At 46.0% G+C, this 16,678-nt stretch overlaps 1 protein-coding gene across 4 annotated transcripts in view; it reads left to right on the top strand.

The window, feature by feature from the left end:
* Positions 1-16,678, top strand: part of ARB2A (ARB2 cotranscriptional regulator A) — a 1,817,924-nt gene that overhangs the window by 1,384,449 nt on the left and 416,797 nt on the right. For all 4 annotated transcript variants that reach the window (XM_078675377.1, XM_078675378.1, XM_078675379.1 and 1 more), the window contains one exon: positions 3,679-3,795. In XM_078675377.1, coding sequence (XP_078531503.1) covers positions 3,679-3,795 — 117 coding nt within the window. The remainder of the gene's footprint in view (positions 1-3,678; positions 3,796-16,678) is intronic.

Genomic DNA, 16,678 nt, shown 5'->3' with positions numbered 1-16,678 from the left:
AGACGTAGGACTGAGGTTGACTAGGTCTCTATCTTATATATTAGACTTAATTATGAGTGCCAGCTAGCTCAGAGGTCACTAGAAACTTTCTTGAATTCACAAGAAGGGATTAGTTTCTGACAACCGCATAAACATGACAACTTTGTTTCCCAAGAATAAGAAATCAATCTCTAGAGTCGCGGAAACAATAGATAACTATTTTACTCAGTCATTCGTGCATGCTTCGTTTCACCAGAGGTGCTGAGAAAATAGAGAGACAAGCGTTTTCAATAAAAAGTATTTATTGAACAGTCTTCTTTCTCAAGCATAAGAAATGTACTGTTATAACGTACAAGGCATATAAAACGAAAAGTATTATAAAGTAGTACTGTAAAAGCATGATATGGTTTCTAAGCCATAAGTTGCCTAAAACATATAAAATACATACCGTGATAAAATAATGACTAAAAGTACTCAACTGGTGCTTCTAAAATACGCCTACCCCGGTGTACCTAACCTAAGTCTAGTACAAGGGAAGAAGTAAGTGAGGAGTAGCTTAAGTTTAGTATTTCTCTGCCAAGAGTCTGCCCAAGAATTCTCTACGGGTCTAATCAGCTCCGTACCTTGGTTTAGAATGAAGGAGGTCTTGTATCTCTTTCTCAGGACTCGATTTCCCAGCAACCCGCAAGAGTAGCCTGGGAACACTGGAGCTGGATTTCTCAGCAGGAGAAAAGACAGCGTCTCTCAGTGCCTCAGCTGGAGGGTCGGCTTCTTTCGGCACTTGCTGCTGCAGGGCGTCGGGCAAGTAGTAAGTCGATCTGCTCCAAACCACCGTGTGTTTGTCTGGGCAAATCTAGGCATATTTATACTTTGAAGGTGCGGAGTTTGACATGTGATTGGACTTAATAACCTCATCAAAGACTCAGTTCTTCGAAAAGTCCATGATTTCCTAGATAAATTAGTATTCAGGCAAAGGGAAGTCCCTAGCTGCTGAAGGCGGGTTTCTCTAAGAAATCGTTGTTGATTCTTTGAATTTAGTGGAAGTAGCCATGCCGTATTTGGGCTGCATAGGCTCAGTCTAAATATGGTAATGATTTCTATGCCTATATAAGGATCGAGCAATCTATACCTATGTAAGGGCATGAATCGGGAAAAATTACACTAGAGTCCTAGATTCATTTACAACATCTATAGATGCCGACTGAGCTAGGGCCCAAAATCCATAGCTATCCAAGATGCAAAAAAGGGTTTGGTTTTCAGTGGAGAAATGTTATCTGTCCGTGCTACAGTTTGGACCTTTTCCAGTCACTGGTGCTAGGCCCACCTACACAAGTGAGGTTCCATTTTTATTGCAAGACGTAGGGGGAATGCTGGGTGGTAGGAAATATGTGGCTTCCCGCAGATTCTAGAACTATCCCTTACAGAAATGTGAGGAAAATGTGTGTTTTTAGCCAAAGTATGAGGTTTGCAAGGGCTTCTGGGTAGGAAAATCTTGTATGAGCCATACTAGTAATGCCACACTGGACTCCTCAAGGTGTCTAGTTTTCTGAAATGTATAGGTTTGGTAAGTTTTCGTAGGTGCTGGCTGTGCTAGGGCCAAAAAACTACAGCTATACAAAATGTAAAAAGGGTTGATTTTAAATGGAAAAATCTTCTGTCCATGTTGCTTTTTGGGCCCTCTCATGTCATGAGTGCTAGACCCACCCACACAAGTGAAGTACCAATTTGATTCGGAGATGTTCGGTAATGCTGGGTGGTAGCAAATGTGGGTACCCCCACAGATTCCAGAACTTTCCCTCATAGAATTGTGAGGAAAATGTGTGTTTTTAACCACATTTTGAGGTTTGCGGATGCTTGTGAGAATCATACTAGTTATACCACCCTGGAACACCCCTGGGTGTCTAGTTATCATAAATGTTTGAGAATGGAAGATTTCCTTGGGTGGCAGCTGATCTAAGGCCCAAATCCATAACTACACATATTGTAAAATAAGAGTGGGGTTGTGTCTTGTAAGTGCTATGCCCAGCCATACAAGTGGGGTACCATTTTTATCGAGGGATGTGTTGAAGCACAGAACAGTAGAACATTTGTTATTACCAGTTGGATTTCTATTTGTGACTACCCAATATAAGCCAGTATGCACAAAAGAAGATATTTTGCGAAATAACCTCTGAATCACATGGTGGTATAGGGAGCCCCAAATTCAGAGGTGACAAATAACCACTGTTCCTAAACTCAATATCTTGTGTACACTTCTGAAATACATAGGTTTCCTTTATCCCTATTTTTTATCCTTTGTATTTTACATTAGGAATTGCTGTGTAATCGGTATACAATGAAAAAAATCATTGTACGGTACAGGTCAGTTTATTGACTCGATATAGCATGCCTTTTAGGGAACCTACAAACCCTGTAAATCGCTGTGACCAGAAGGACCTGTCAGACGTAACAGAATATTGCTTTTGTAAATTGACAGCTGTGACAAGAAGTTACAGATGAAAATGTTGTCCCAAAACTGTTTTTCCCTCTAATTTTTTGTATTTTCTGAGGGCTCTGCACAAATAGCCCCTCAATGAATTCAGAATTTTGGCTACTATCCAAAAATTCAGAGCTTTCCAGGATCATCCATGGGCTTTACACCTGTTTCCACAACAAGTAGGTTGAAACCATAAAAACTAGGAAAAATTGACTACCTCTTAGAAAAATTCAAACACTATGGTACATCTTTTTTTTAATATATATATATATACAACTGTGCATGTTTGTGAAAGCCAGCAGGGAATGTGGTGGTACAAGCACAGCATACATTTTGTTGATGCATTTTTTTGGGGAACAAACATATGCTTTCATGTGCAGCACTATTCTCACAAGTCTTTGCAAAAAAAATAATTTTGCTATATGTGGGCTATTTTCTCGGTCCTCTTCAGGGCAATCAACAATCCTTAGTATCTTTAGAGTCTCCAGGATGTTGGAAGAAAACAATGCAGATTTAGCTTGGATACCTTATGTGGAAAAAAGTTATGAAGACGAACGTGTAAAAGTATAGGAAATAGCAAAAAAAGGGCCTAGCATTCTGAGCGGAAAACGCTTCGAAGCCAAGGAGTTAAATGAATATAGCTTAAGTTCAGATTTTTTGAGTGTTGTCTGTTTTTCAACGAATTAGTTCTATGCAACAGAACATAGTAAATCAAACTTCACATGAACATAGTCTGCTCTTAACTTTTAGTTTAAGAGCACAAACCAATCAAAAGAATGCAAATGTTTTAGTAACGAACAGTTAAAACAGGCAGTATAGGAACAGTGTTGTTTTGGAGCTAGTGATGGAAATGAATACAAGAACGCTGCTTTGGTCGAAAGTGTCTTGCAGAAAAATAGAAACACATACTTCGTAGAGAGATGGAAATAATATTTCAAGAGTTTCAAAGCAACTTCAAGTGAATGCCTTCATGCCTGTTCAATGATATTTTTAATCCTTGAATTGCCTAACCTTTTGCCAACTAATAGGAGTTAATGAAATTGTAGGTTAAAGCTGCCTTCAGAAGAATGTAACGCCTTGTGCTGAACTGTATGTGATTGGACCTGTCTTTTTCAGATTCCACATTATGTTAAAAGGAATGAGACCTCTGTTATTAATTTAAAATATCTCTGTTATTAAATTAAAATAACCGATGGTAACTTTGAGTTGTTTCTCTTCAACAGATGATACAGCGAGAGGCTGATGTGAGGAGCAAGGTCACAGCTGTTGCCCTCACAGACTCTGTTCACAACGTGTGGCATCAAGAAGCGTGCAAAGCCATTCGCGAATGGATGCGCGAGGTGAGCCAAATAAATGCTGCTGTTGCTGATACACACTGTTACCGTCTAATTGTTTTGTGCTGCTTCAGACATCTATTCTTCATCTGAGCCTTTTTTGGTCCTGCAGGGCTGGGCCACTGCCTCACAATAGAGGTATGACTGACAAGAGTGCCTAGAGATTATTGGCATGCATGTGAGTCCATTTGCATATTGCAAAAAACACAGTTGATGGACAGAATGTAGAACAATGTCATACATTCACCCCAGTACAAGGATCTGGACCTAAATCCATCGTTTTTTTGCACTCCACACCACCCTGGGTTATACACTGGCTATATGCAAATCAGCTCTGACCCTGTGCCTCATGGGAACAGTCCAGTCCGAACTACCAAGCCATGTCTTTCCCAGACCGGAATCAAGCATCCAAGGACCGGTTTCTGGCTATCAGCCTTCGTCAGTCTGGATAGCTTGACTCCAGTGGTGTGGAGAGCCTGGGACTCACGTCTGAGCATACCCAGCCCACTCGGGGTGAAAATTGCAAAAAACACAGTTGATGGACAGAATGTAGAACAATGTCATACATTCACCCCAGTACAAGGATCTGGGCCTAAATCCATACTTTTTTTGCACTCCACACCACCCTGGGTTAGACACTGGCTATATGCAAATCAGCTCTGACCCTGTGCCTCATGGGAACAGTCCAGTCCGAACTACCAAGCCATGTCTTTCCCAGACCGGAATCAAGCATCCAAGGACCGGTTTCTTGCTATCAGCCTTCATCAGCCTGGATAGCTTGACTCCAGTGGTGTGGAGAGCCTGGGACTCACGTCTGAGCATACCCAGCCCACTCGGGGTGAAAATTGCAAACAACACAGTTGATGGACAGAATGTAGAACAATGTCATACATTCACCCCAGTACAAGGATCTGGGCCTAAATCCATCGTTTCTTTGCACTCCACACCACCCTGGGTTATACACTGGCTATATGCAAATCAGCTCTGACCCTGTGCCTAAGGGAACAGTCCAGTCCGAACTACCAAGCCATGTCTTTCCCAGACCGGAATCAAGCATCCAAGGACCGATTTCTTGCTATCAGCCTTCATCAGCCTGGATAGCTTGACTCCAGTGGTGTGGAGAGCCTGGGACTCACGTCTGAGCATACCCAGCCCACTTGGGGTGAAAATTGCAAAAAACACAGTTGATGGACAGAATGTAGAACAATGTCATACATTCACCCCAGTACAAGGATCTGAGCCTAAATCCATCGTTTTTTGCACTCCACACCACCCTGGGTTAGACACTGGCTATATGCAAATCAGCTCTGACCCTGTGCCTCAGGGGAACAGTCCAGTCCGAACTACCAAGCCATGTCTTTCCCAGACCGGAATCAAGCATCCAAGTACTGGTTTCTGGCTATCAGCCTTCATCAGCCTGGATAGCTTGACTCCAGTGGTGTGGAGAGCCTGGGACTCACGTCTGAGCATACCCAGCCCACTCGGGTGAAAATTGCAAAAAACACAGTTGATGGACAGAATGTAGAACAATGTCATACATTCACCTCAGTACAAGGATCTGGGCCTAAATCCATCGTTTTTTTTGCACTCCACACCACCCTGGGTTAGACACTGGCTATCCTATGACCGGTTTAGGGCCTTCAACCCTCATCAGTCCAGGATAGCTTGACTCCTGCGGCATGGAGAGCACGGGACCCATGTCTGGGCATACCCGTCCCACTCGGGGTGACAAATGTAAAAAGAACAATTTTCCAGCATCCGTCCATCAATTGTTTCTTTTGCATATGTCGCCCTAAGTGGAAAGGGTATGCCCAGACGTGGGTCCCGTGCTCACTTTACCACTGGATTCAAGCTAGCCTTGCTGATGAAGGGTGATGTTCTGAAACCGGTCCCAAGATGATTGTGTCCCGTCCAGGGAGGACCTGACTTGGCAGTTTGGGCTGGACTGTTTCCACAAGGAACAGGGTCAAGACTGATTTGCATATGGCTGGGTCCAAACTGGGGTGGTGTGGTGAGCAAAAGAATGATGGATTAAACTCAGATCCTTGTGACTTGGCGTGAATGTTTGCATTGTCCAGCATTCCGTCCATCAATTGTTTCTTTTGCATATGTCAACTCTGGCTGTGCACAGGTTTTGATACCTGTGCCACATACTTCAGCCCCATTGTACTGTGGTACGGCAGATCCTTCCTTCGTGAAACATTCAGGGTAGCATGAGGAGGAAGCTTGCAACATGAGTACTATGCTACCTCACAGGATAAAATACGGGCTACTGCAGTAGCACCGCTGTACCCGTGACTTGAATTTTCTTATAAATTGTAATCAGCTGGGGGGGGGCCCTCTGAGTTCTCTCCTTCTCCACACAAGTGTGAGGGCGTCCGGGAGGGGTCACGGTAACCCCTACCTCCTGCTGCCCATTTTCTTGAGCTGTTGAGCCTGGCCAATCAGATCACAAGGTACTGTCATTCAGTCCCAGGTACCACTTTCACCTTGAGAACAACATCGACAACAACTCCACAACCCTGATCGATGTGAAGCAACATTGTCACAATGCAAGGGACGACACAGACTTCTGGTCAGACACCCTGGCACAATTATATGCGGAATGTAGGCTACTGGGGGACGTCCCAGACTCCAGGAGGGGTTCACTGTTGCAACCAATCTATAAAAAGGGCCAAACATGGACCCAGGGAACTACCGAATAATCGCCCTCCTGGAAATCGAGGGCAAGGCCTATGCAAGCCTACTTTTGGCTGAATTAGTGGACTGGGTCGAGGCGCAAGGACTTTTGCCCTTTTATCAGACGGGGTTTAGACCAGGGGGCTCAACTGTGGATAACATTGTTGCCCTGTCGTATCTAGCTCAGCAAGCATTGTCCCATTACACCCCGCCGCTTTTTGCCTGCTTCATCGATTACTCCGCGGCCTTCGATGGTGTAGATCGATCCATCCTTTGGCAGAAACTGGCTCGCTGGAACATCAGTCCACCCCTATTACAAGCCATTAAATCACTATACTCACGTACCTGGGTAAGGGTCAAACTCACCAGTCAGTTTGCTACAGGGAAAATTACCACGGACCGGGGGCTAAAGCAGGGATGTGTCCTGGCCCCGATGCTCTTTAATTTGTATACTGCGGATATGGGCCAGACACTGCATGGAGGCTCACTAGCCACGCCCAGGATTGGCCTCACAAAGATACAGCTGCTGCAGTACGCCGATGATCTGGTTCTTTTTGATCACACCAAAATAGGGCTTAAAAAAGCTCTTACGGCGCTTTCGGTATACAGCGCTCAGAACAAGCTGGTCGTTAATTCAACGAAGTCCAAAATAGTAATTTTTGGCCATTACCCGAAAAAAAGGTGGCAAAATGGCGATTGGGCACGCTGACTCTGGTCAGTGTCAAATCCTACAACTACCTTGGGGTTTGGATCAGCGAATCGGGACGCCCACAGGCGCATCTCCACAAACTGCAGCAGAAGGGGAAAAGGGTTACCTATGCCCTTTGCAAATTACATGCGACTCTGGATGGCCCTACCACAATGGCCATACAAAGAGTCCTGAGGGCTAAACTTTTACCGTCCCTCAATTACGCGCAACAGGCATTTCCAGGGAAATTTGCACAAGACCTGGAAAAAATACATTGCACCGCCTACAAAAAGATATTCCGTCTACCAGCTTGCACCAGGAACACCTTAATTTGTCTAGAATTTGACCTCAATCAACAACTACTAGAGGAGCTGGCGACTCTCTCAAAATACTTTTTCTTAACAACGGCGGCCCCCATAAACTCTATGAAGGTGGTTTTAAAATCTATTTTCCTACAAACCAGTAATCCATGGTCTGCCTGTCTTGCATTAGCCAAAGATCTTCTGCAGCTTGCCACAGAGAATTGGGACCCCAGTTTAACCAACTATGCTACATCAAGGCAACAATAAAAAAGCAATTGCGGCCACGCTCTCGCACTTGGATATGGAATCCCTGGCAGCAAGAGGCTTTCATGAGACCCAAAGTCTCCCACACACACAGTCCAGCCAGAAACCCCACCTTAGGCAGGCTGTGGGAAGGCCAGCCCTACACCAACTACACGCAAACCTCGCTCTCAGCCCACCCAACGAACCCTCGAACACCGACGATGCTGCCCACAGACTCAGACGCTGGAACGAGGACTGCGCCAACACCCTCGCCCGCTGAAGAAACCCCCCCACAGAGACACCAGCAAGATGTTAATGTTATTGTTAATTGATATTTAAATAGCGCTAAATCACCGTCAGGTCTCTTAGCCCTCGGGGGGGGGGAGGAGAGGGGCGTAACTGCATAGACGGTAATCGGGTCAGGCATGAAAAAAGGGTTAAACTGTGCTTAGTGCTTCACTAAACAGGATAGTTTTGAGTTGTTTCCGAAAATGGAGCAGGTTGGGTTCTTTACGGAGCTCCTCAGGTAACTTGTTTCAGAGCTGAGAGACAAGTACCGAGAAAGCTCTACCCCCTTTTGAGGAGAGCCTGTACCGAGGACAGGACAGGAGGTACGCCTCGGAGGATCGCAATGAGCGTCCCAGGGTGTAGACCTCAAGGCGTTCTTTTATGTAGGTGGGAGCTAGGCCGTATATTGCTTTGTGGGCGATGCAAAGGCTCTTGAATTTCACTCTTTGTCTTAAAGGGAGCCAATGCAGTTTGCATAGAAGCGGGGTGGCATGGGATCTTCTAGGGAGTTCAAGGATCAATCTGGCTGCATCATTTAGGACCACCTGTAGTTTGTTTGCTAGTATCTAGGGTAGACCGATGTATAGGCCATTGCCATAGTCTAACCTCGAGATGATGGTAGCTGAAACGATCATCTGGAGTGTGGAGGTAGAGAGAAGGGGGACCAGTTTTCGAAGATGCCTAATTAGGCCCGGGCAGGTACCGACCACGGAGGAGATTTGGTTGGCCATTGAGAGTCCGACATCAATTTTTATGCCAAGGCTCTTTACAGCTGGCCTAGGTCTGGAGGTGGGACCTAGTTCTTGGGGCCAGAACTGGTCACCCCAGGGGGAGTCTGTTGTAGGATTGACCAGGATCTCTGTTTTGTCAGGGTTGATTTTTAGTGAGTTAGCTGTCATCCAACTCACGGTGAATCTGAGGATATTTTGTGCCTGGGTCTGAGCAGATGCGGTATTATCGATGCTGAGAAGCAGCTGGGTATCAACCGCATAATTAAAGATTTTACAACCCATCTTGGCTAAGGCTGATACCAGTGGTTGCAGGTAAACATTAAAGAGGGGTGGGGATAGGGCTGAGCCCTCGGGGACTCCGCAGATAAGCAAGCCTATATCGGATACTGCCTCTCCTAGTTGGATCCTTTGGGACCTGCCAGATAGGAATGATTCAAGCCATTGATGGGCCTGATCCTGGATGCCTAGGGTGGTGAGTCTATCCAGTAGTAGGGCATGGCTGACAGTATCGAATGCCGCTGATAGATCTAATAGTACCAGGGCACAGGGTCTTTTACTGTCAACCATGGCACTAAGCTCATCAAGCCCTGATAACATAACCAGCTCAGTGCAATGATGTGCTCTAAACCCAGCATGGCGTCCCTGGAGGAGGTGATGGTCCTCCAGGGAGGGTGAGAGTGTTTTCAGAACATGTTGCTCTAGGACTTTAGCCAAGAAGGGTAGCTGGGAGATTGGTTTATAGTTTTTTAGATTGGTCACATCGGCCCCAGGCTTCTTTAGTAGGGGTTTGACTCTCGCTTCCTTGAGGCAAGATGGCAGATACCCGCTCTCTAACGAGTTATTTAGCATTTAGCATGGAAATTATTTGTCTATCTAGACCTGGAAGTGCCATTCGAAAAATTCTAGGGGGACATGGGTCTGAAGGGGAACCTGTTTCTATACGGTTCATGAGCAGCCTAAGGGAAGCTGTATCCAGTTTGGGAAAACTGGAGAGTACATGGTCAGGAGGTGGAGTTTGGGGAAGGGGTTGTAAATTGTAATTGGTAGGAGTATTGTCAATATCAGAAAGAACATCCCTCACTTTTTCCAGGAAGCAGGATTGGAATGCATTACTGTTGATTGAGGCATCAGCTGGTTTTTGTTCTGGTTTTTGGCTGAGTTCTTTCATAATTCTAAAGATTTCTTTCTGTTTGTTATCTGCTGTATTGATTCTGGTTTCGTAATATTCAGCTATAGTTATCGTGATGCATTTTTTGTAGGAATTGAGTAGTGACTTGTATTTCTCTCGCTCGGCTGGGTCATTAGTTTTGCGCCATCGTCTTTCCGTGTGGCGAAGCTTTCTTTTAGAGGGCCAGCTGGTTCACGCCAGAACTCCTAGCCTCCAAGCAAGCCTGCTGGAAACTAGAGAAGAAATGGCACAGTGAACAAACTCCGGACAGCCACGCAGCACACAAGGACGCCATCCGCAACCACCACCACCTCATCAGGGCGGCCAAGAGGACCTCCTTCAAAGACCGCCTCAACAACAACGCACACAATAGCAAGGAGCTCTTCAACATCGTGAAGGAACTCTCCAACCCCAGCTCCAACTCCAACGACATCCTGCCATCGCAAGCCCTGTGCGACTCCCTCGTCAACTTCTTCCACCGCAAGTTAGCAGACATCCACGACAGCTTCAACACCCAGACAGCCCCAACAGACAGCAACACAACAGACCCTCCGTACACTATTGACCACGACCCCCTGCTAGCCTGGGCCAGCGTGAGCATCGATGACAACATCAAGACCATGCACTCAATCCACTCCGGTTCTCCATCGGACGCATTGCCGCACCACGTCTTCAACAGAGCAAGCAGCACCATCGCACCCGACCTGCGCAACGTCATCAATCTCTCCCTCGAGACCGCGACCTTCCCAGAGATCTGGAAACACGCCAAGATCAACGCCCAACTCAAAAAACATAAGGCAGACCCCAGAGACCTCAAGAACTTCCGGCCCATCTCTCTGCTCCCCTTCCCGGCCAAGGTCATCAAGAAAACGGTCAACAGACATCTAACCCGATACCTTGAAGAAAACAGAATCCTGGATCCTTCCCAGCCAGGGTTCCGCAGCAACCACAGCACCAAGACTGCCCTCATCGCCGCCACCGACGACATCAGGACCCTGCTGGACAACGTCGAGACCGCACCCGGTATCCTCCTAGACCTCTCTGCCGCCTTCGACACCGTCTGCCACAGCACACTATGCGCACGCCTCCACGCCGCAGGGATCTGAGACAAGGCTCTGGATTGGAACACCTCTTTCCTCTCCTGCAGAACCCAGAGTGTCCGCCTCCCCCAGTCCGTTCCAAAGCCTCCGAGATCATCTGCGGCGTACCCCAGGGATCCTCCCTCAGCCCGATGCTGTTCAACATTTACATGGCCCCACTCGCACACGTAGCCCAACAGCACGACCTCAACATAATCTACGCCGACGACACTCAGCTGATCCTCTCCCTCACCAAGCACCCCATCACAGCCAAAGCCAACCTCCACGAAGGAATGAAGGCCGTCGCCGACTGGATCAAGACCAGCCATCCGAAGCTGAACTCGGACAAGACGGAGCTCCTCCTCCTTGGCTCCAAACCTTTAACCTGGGACAACTGCTGGTGGCCGACGTCACTGGGGGCAGCCCGACACCCACAGACCACGCACGCAACCTGGGAATCATCCTCGACTCAACATTCTCAATGACCAAACAAGTCAACGCCGTCTCCTCCTCCTGCTTCAACACCCTCCGCATGCTCCGCAAGATCTACACATGGATCCCGACAGATACAAGAAAGACAGTCACCCAGGCCCTCGTCAGCAGCAGACTCGACTACGGAAACGCCCTCTACGCGGGAGCCCCGACCAAGCTCATCAAATGACTACAACGCATCCAAAACGCCTCGGCACGACTGATCCTCGACTTACCATGCCACGGCCACATCACCCCGCACCTGAAAAACCTGCACTGGCTCCCCATCAGCAAGAGGATAATCCTTCAAGCTCCTCACTCACGCACACAAGGCACTCCACAAGACTGGCCCAGCCTACCTCAACAGACGGCTCTCCTTCTACATCCCCAACCGCCACCTACTCTCCGCCGACCTCTCACTCGCCACCGTCCCGCGCATCCGAAGAACAACCACCGGTGGGAGATCCTTCTCCCACCTCGCCACCAAGACATGGAACTCCCTCCCACTGAGCCTACGACAGACCCAAGACCTGCTGACCTTCAGGAGGATACTCAAGTCCTGGCTGTTCGATCAGTAGCGCCTCCCCCCACCCCCAGCGCCTTGAGACCCTCGCGGGTATGTAGTGCGCTTTACAAATGATTGATCAATTGATTGAGTACCTGATTGGCTGAAGGTAGAAAAGGCTCCCTCGGCAAATGAGATTTAAGTATTTTTGGTACCACAAGAATCCAGCGATATATAATGGTCCAGATATCACCCAGTTTTCTAGGAGATGAACCTCTTCATGACCACCCCAAACACCTCTTTAAATGCACATTTCTCAAAAACTATTTTATGTAATTACCCCAAATATCAAAAAGTATACTTTCTGAATAAAATTCTAACTTTGTGTCAAATATGCTTCTACTCCCATCAGCTGTTTTCTTCAGTGTTGGAAACAATGTTTCCTATGGGAATTTGATGATTTGGGACCACCCTTTTTTGCCCCTGCTTGACTTACCACCTTGAAACTTTGGGTGAAGGAGCCATAGTGAGTGATATTATTATTTTCTAAGTTTCATACAAATTCGTTGAACCGTACCAGCGTTATATAGGAAACAAAAAATGCCTTTACTAACGAAAGCCAGACCAAACTATAACCACACTGGGTACATATATATACTTTGTGGGTAGTTGAGACTTTTTATAGGAAGAGCGTTTTTGATTTTGCTAATAAATCTACCGCCGTTTGATGAATCTTCACAAAACTGACTAAAAAAACAAAGTTCATCCACCTCAGCACCTACCCAGAAAGTCTCTGTGTGATATGTCAACGGGGGCTAGATAAAGGGCGGGAAAAACACAATTTCCTACAACTTCCATAGGGAATTTCAAACGACGCTACAACTAAAACAGCTGAACAAAATTTGACACAAAGCTATAATTCTTTCTTTTTTTTGGTATAAATTCTTTCAGTTGTTTTTGAGAAATGAAGGCTTAAAATGTATAAGTATTTTGAGTAAGCACTCTGGCTGCCATTGCAGGATACGGGGTCTCAGTCCTCGTGTCCTGAGAATTTTTACAAAATACAATATAGAGGGTCAGGGTAGTGGTACCCTGACCCCTTGGCCATTTTGGTGGGTACAGAGGGATCCTTCAGAGCCCAAAAGGTTCATATAAAGTTTTGAAGGTGTTACCACAATCCTGAGGAGGCCCAAGGGACTCCTGAGGGACAAGGAAAATGAATTAATAAAAAAGAATGTGGGTTGGGTATCCACAAGGTAGTTGGCTGCCCACAGAGAGTTGGGCGCAGGGCAGGGGTTGGTCGCCAGCAGTTGAGAAGTCATTGGCCAGGCCCTGTGCCCAACCACACACTTTGTACGACCAAAGGCTGTGCGTGGTTGGGTATGATAATATGATCTTACTATACGTTATTAAAAAAACTCCTAGAACTTCTCTGATCAAATCAAAGGTTAAGGTGATGTTATATTTAAGTATGGCAATAATATCATTTACATTAAAAGAAAAAATAACTTTTGAAATTTACTGAAACAAAGGTTAAATTGCCAATATAATTAGGTGAAAATATCACTTAAAATTTAACATTTTAAACTAGAAAAAACACAGAAATGTACCAGTCATACTTAACTAAGCTAATTCGAACTTGTACCCCCAACATGCCCTGCTTATGACCTCACATATTGCATCAGTCGTAACATGTCCAATGTCATCATTGATGACATTAATGATAATATCTCAAATGACATCATTAATGACAACACTGGGGATGGTGTGAGCACAAGTTCTAGTTAGCTCAGTTAACTTTAACTGGAAAATGTTATGGTATTTTTGAGTTTAAAATGTTATGTTTTGAATGATATTTGTACCTAACTGTAACATTATTAACCTTCATTCTTTTCAGTGAAAATAAAATAAAAAATAAAATATATATATATATATATATATATATATATATATATATATATATATATATATATATATATATATATATATATATATATATATATATATATATATATATATATATATATATATATATATATATATATATATACACATACACACACACACACACACCCAAACACACACACACACATATGTGTGTGTGTGTGTATATTTATTTTTTCACTGAAATGTTACAGAGATGTTATAGTTGGGAAATAGAATTTAAAAAAATCCTAGGAAATTCACTAAGAAAACCAGAGGTTCCATGGACGTTATAGTTGAGCTTAGATTTCAGTTGTACAAAACCAGTGAAATTCAGCATTTATAGTTACTTAAGCTAACTATAACTTACACCCCTGCAATGCACTGCTTATGACCTCACATATAACTTCACTCATGACATCATAAAGTGAGTGTAAGTGTTTTCAAGAGTTTATGGGTGTTAAACATAAACTAACCTACTACAAAAGTTAAATTAGTATACTAGGTGCATTATTACTGAGTGATACTATCTCCAACACTTAATATGTGAGTGGCAGTGTGACTCTAGACTCTACGTATTCTTGTGTGTATGGGTGTGTAAGTGACTTTATAGGTTTATAAGTGTGTGTGTAGCTGTGTGGGTGTGTGAAATGCTGTGTGAGTGGTTGTATTGGTGAGGGGTGTGTCAGTGGCTCTATGGGTGAGTGAGCTAGTGTCTGAAGGGTTGTATGTGTGATTGACTGGGTGTGTAAGTGGCTGTATGGGTGAGTGAATGGCTGTTTGAGCAGGTGTATGGTTATGTGAGTTGGTGTGTGAATGGCTGTATGGGTGAGTGAGCGAATATGTGAGTGCTTGTATGGATGTGTGAATGGGTATGTAAGGGATTGTGTGGGTGTGTGAGCGAGTGTGAGTGCTTGTATGGATGAATGAGAGACTATATGGGTGAGTTACTGTAGGCAAATAAGTGGGTGTGTGTGAGTAGCTGTATGGGTGAGTGTATGGCTGTGTGGCTGGCTGTACAGGTGAATGACTGGTTGTATGAGTGACTGTGTGTAAGTGAATAGTTGTGTGAGTGGCCGCACGAGTGAATGGGTGTGTGAGTGCCTCCCTGGAGAGTGAGTGGGTGTGTGAGTACTATATGGTCTATGAATGTGTATGTGAGTGGTTGTGTGGGTGGGCGTATGAGTGGTTCTGTGGATGATGTCATCAATTATGTCACTGACCATGGTATGAGTAATGCAATATGTGAGGTCATAAGAGGTGCATTGGGGGTGTAAGTTATAGTTTGCTCAGGTAACTATAACTGCTGAATTTCACTGGTTCTGTACGAGTGAAATCTGAGTCTAACTATAACATCCCTGTAACCTTTGTTTTTTTTCAGTGAATTTCTAAGGTTTTTTAATTCTATTTCCTAACTATAACATCCCTGTAACCTTTGTTTTTTGTATTTCTATGTTTTTTTAACTACTAATTGCATTTGCAGAGTGGTGGAGAGGGGGGTGCGGGGCCTCCGACCAGCTCTAAGGAATCCTGCTGTGTCAGACTTACAGGAGGTATTTATTTATTTATTCAGGAGGGCATCTTGGCTCCCAAGGACCCTCAGCATCGAAGTGGACTTCATGCCCCAACTAGTAGTGCACCAGGAGGCGTGTTTGCAGAGTGGTGAAGAAAGGGTGTGTGGCCTCTGAAGACCTCTCAGCATTCCCACTGTGTGTGACTTACTGGATATAACAGGAGGAGCTGTTTGCCCCTAAGGACCCTCAGTAGCTATGGGGACCGAAACCCCCAACCAGTAGTGCACCAGGAGGTGCGTTTGCAGAGTTTTGGTGAAAGAGGGCGGGCCTCCAGTGACTTGCCAGGGCTCACTTTTATTTGTTATTTAGGAAAGGGGGCCACACAGCCGCCTTCCCTGGGTTAATTTCGGCCCCGGGAACCCTGTCAAGACCTTTTTGAAATGGGGCGGAGTCCGTATGACCCTCCCTTCCCGGGCTGATTTCAGCCCTGGGGAACCCATGCCCCAGGGTCCAGGGTCAAGCCATTTTCAGATGGGGAGGAGGGACTGCATGACGCCCCTCCCTTCCCAGGCCCAATTTGGTCTCAAACCCCATCCCCGGGGTCTGTCCATTTGTTGTGGGTGCCAGGGCACCCACTCTCCAGCGGGACCAGGAGGGAGCCTAAAGGCCCCTGAGGTCCCTGCTGGCTGCCCGCTTCCTGCAGGAGTCAACATTTTTAATGCTCTTGAATGCTGGAAGCAGAGCGTTTGCTATGGCTTGGCGGGAGCAGTAAAGCTCCCGCCAAGCCATAGGAAACAACTATGTCTCGGAGGTGGGTACCCGGGGACATGGTAGGAGCCGGCCCTATGGGTTGGCAGACCGCCGAGCCATCTATTGCTCCAGGAGGAGGGCCACACGGCCCCCCTCCATTGCAATACAGTCCCGGGTAGGCGGGGGGTGCGGGGGGCCATGCGGCACCCCAACTTTAATTGTAAATATTTGCCCCAGTGAGATGCCGGGGCCCCCACATTTATTTAATTGTAGTCCCGGGGATGTGGTGGTCCCTGGGGCTGTGGGGTTTGGGGCCACGCAGGCCCCCCGCATTAATTGCAGATTTTGCCCTGGGGAGGTGGCGGTCCTCAGGGCATGGGGTTGCAGAGCATGGAACCCCCACATAAATTAAAAACACTGCTGTGAGGAGATGGTAGTCCACTGGGCTTTATGAGCTGTAGGAGGGGGCTCCTGTCCCCCTCCTACATATATTATGCATGTAAACGGGACCTGGCTCACCCGCGATCAAGATTTCAGAAGCGATTCTT

This window comes from Lissotriton helveticus, chromosome 2_1 (assembly GCF_964261635.1).
Source record: "Lissotriton helveticus chromosome 2_1, aLisHel1.1, whole genome shotgun sequence".
NCBI classification, from domain to species: Eukaryota; Metazoa; Chordata; class Amphibia; order Caudata; family Salamandridae; genus Lissotriton; species Lissotriton helveticus.
The sequence above is the reverse complement of the archived record's forward strand: the minus strand, read 5'-3'. Positions and strand labels throughout refer to the sequence as shown.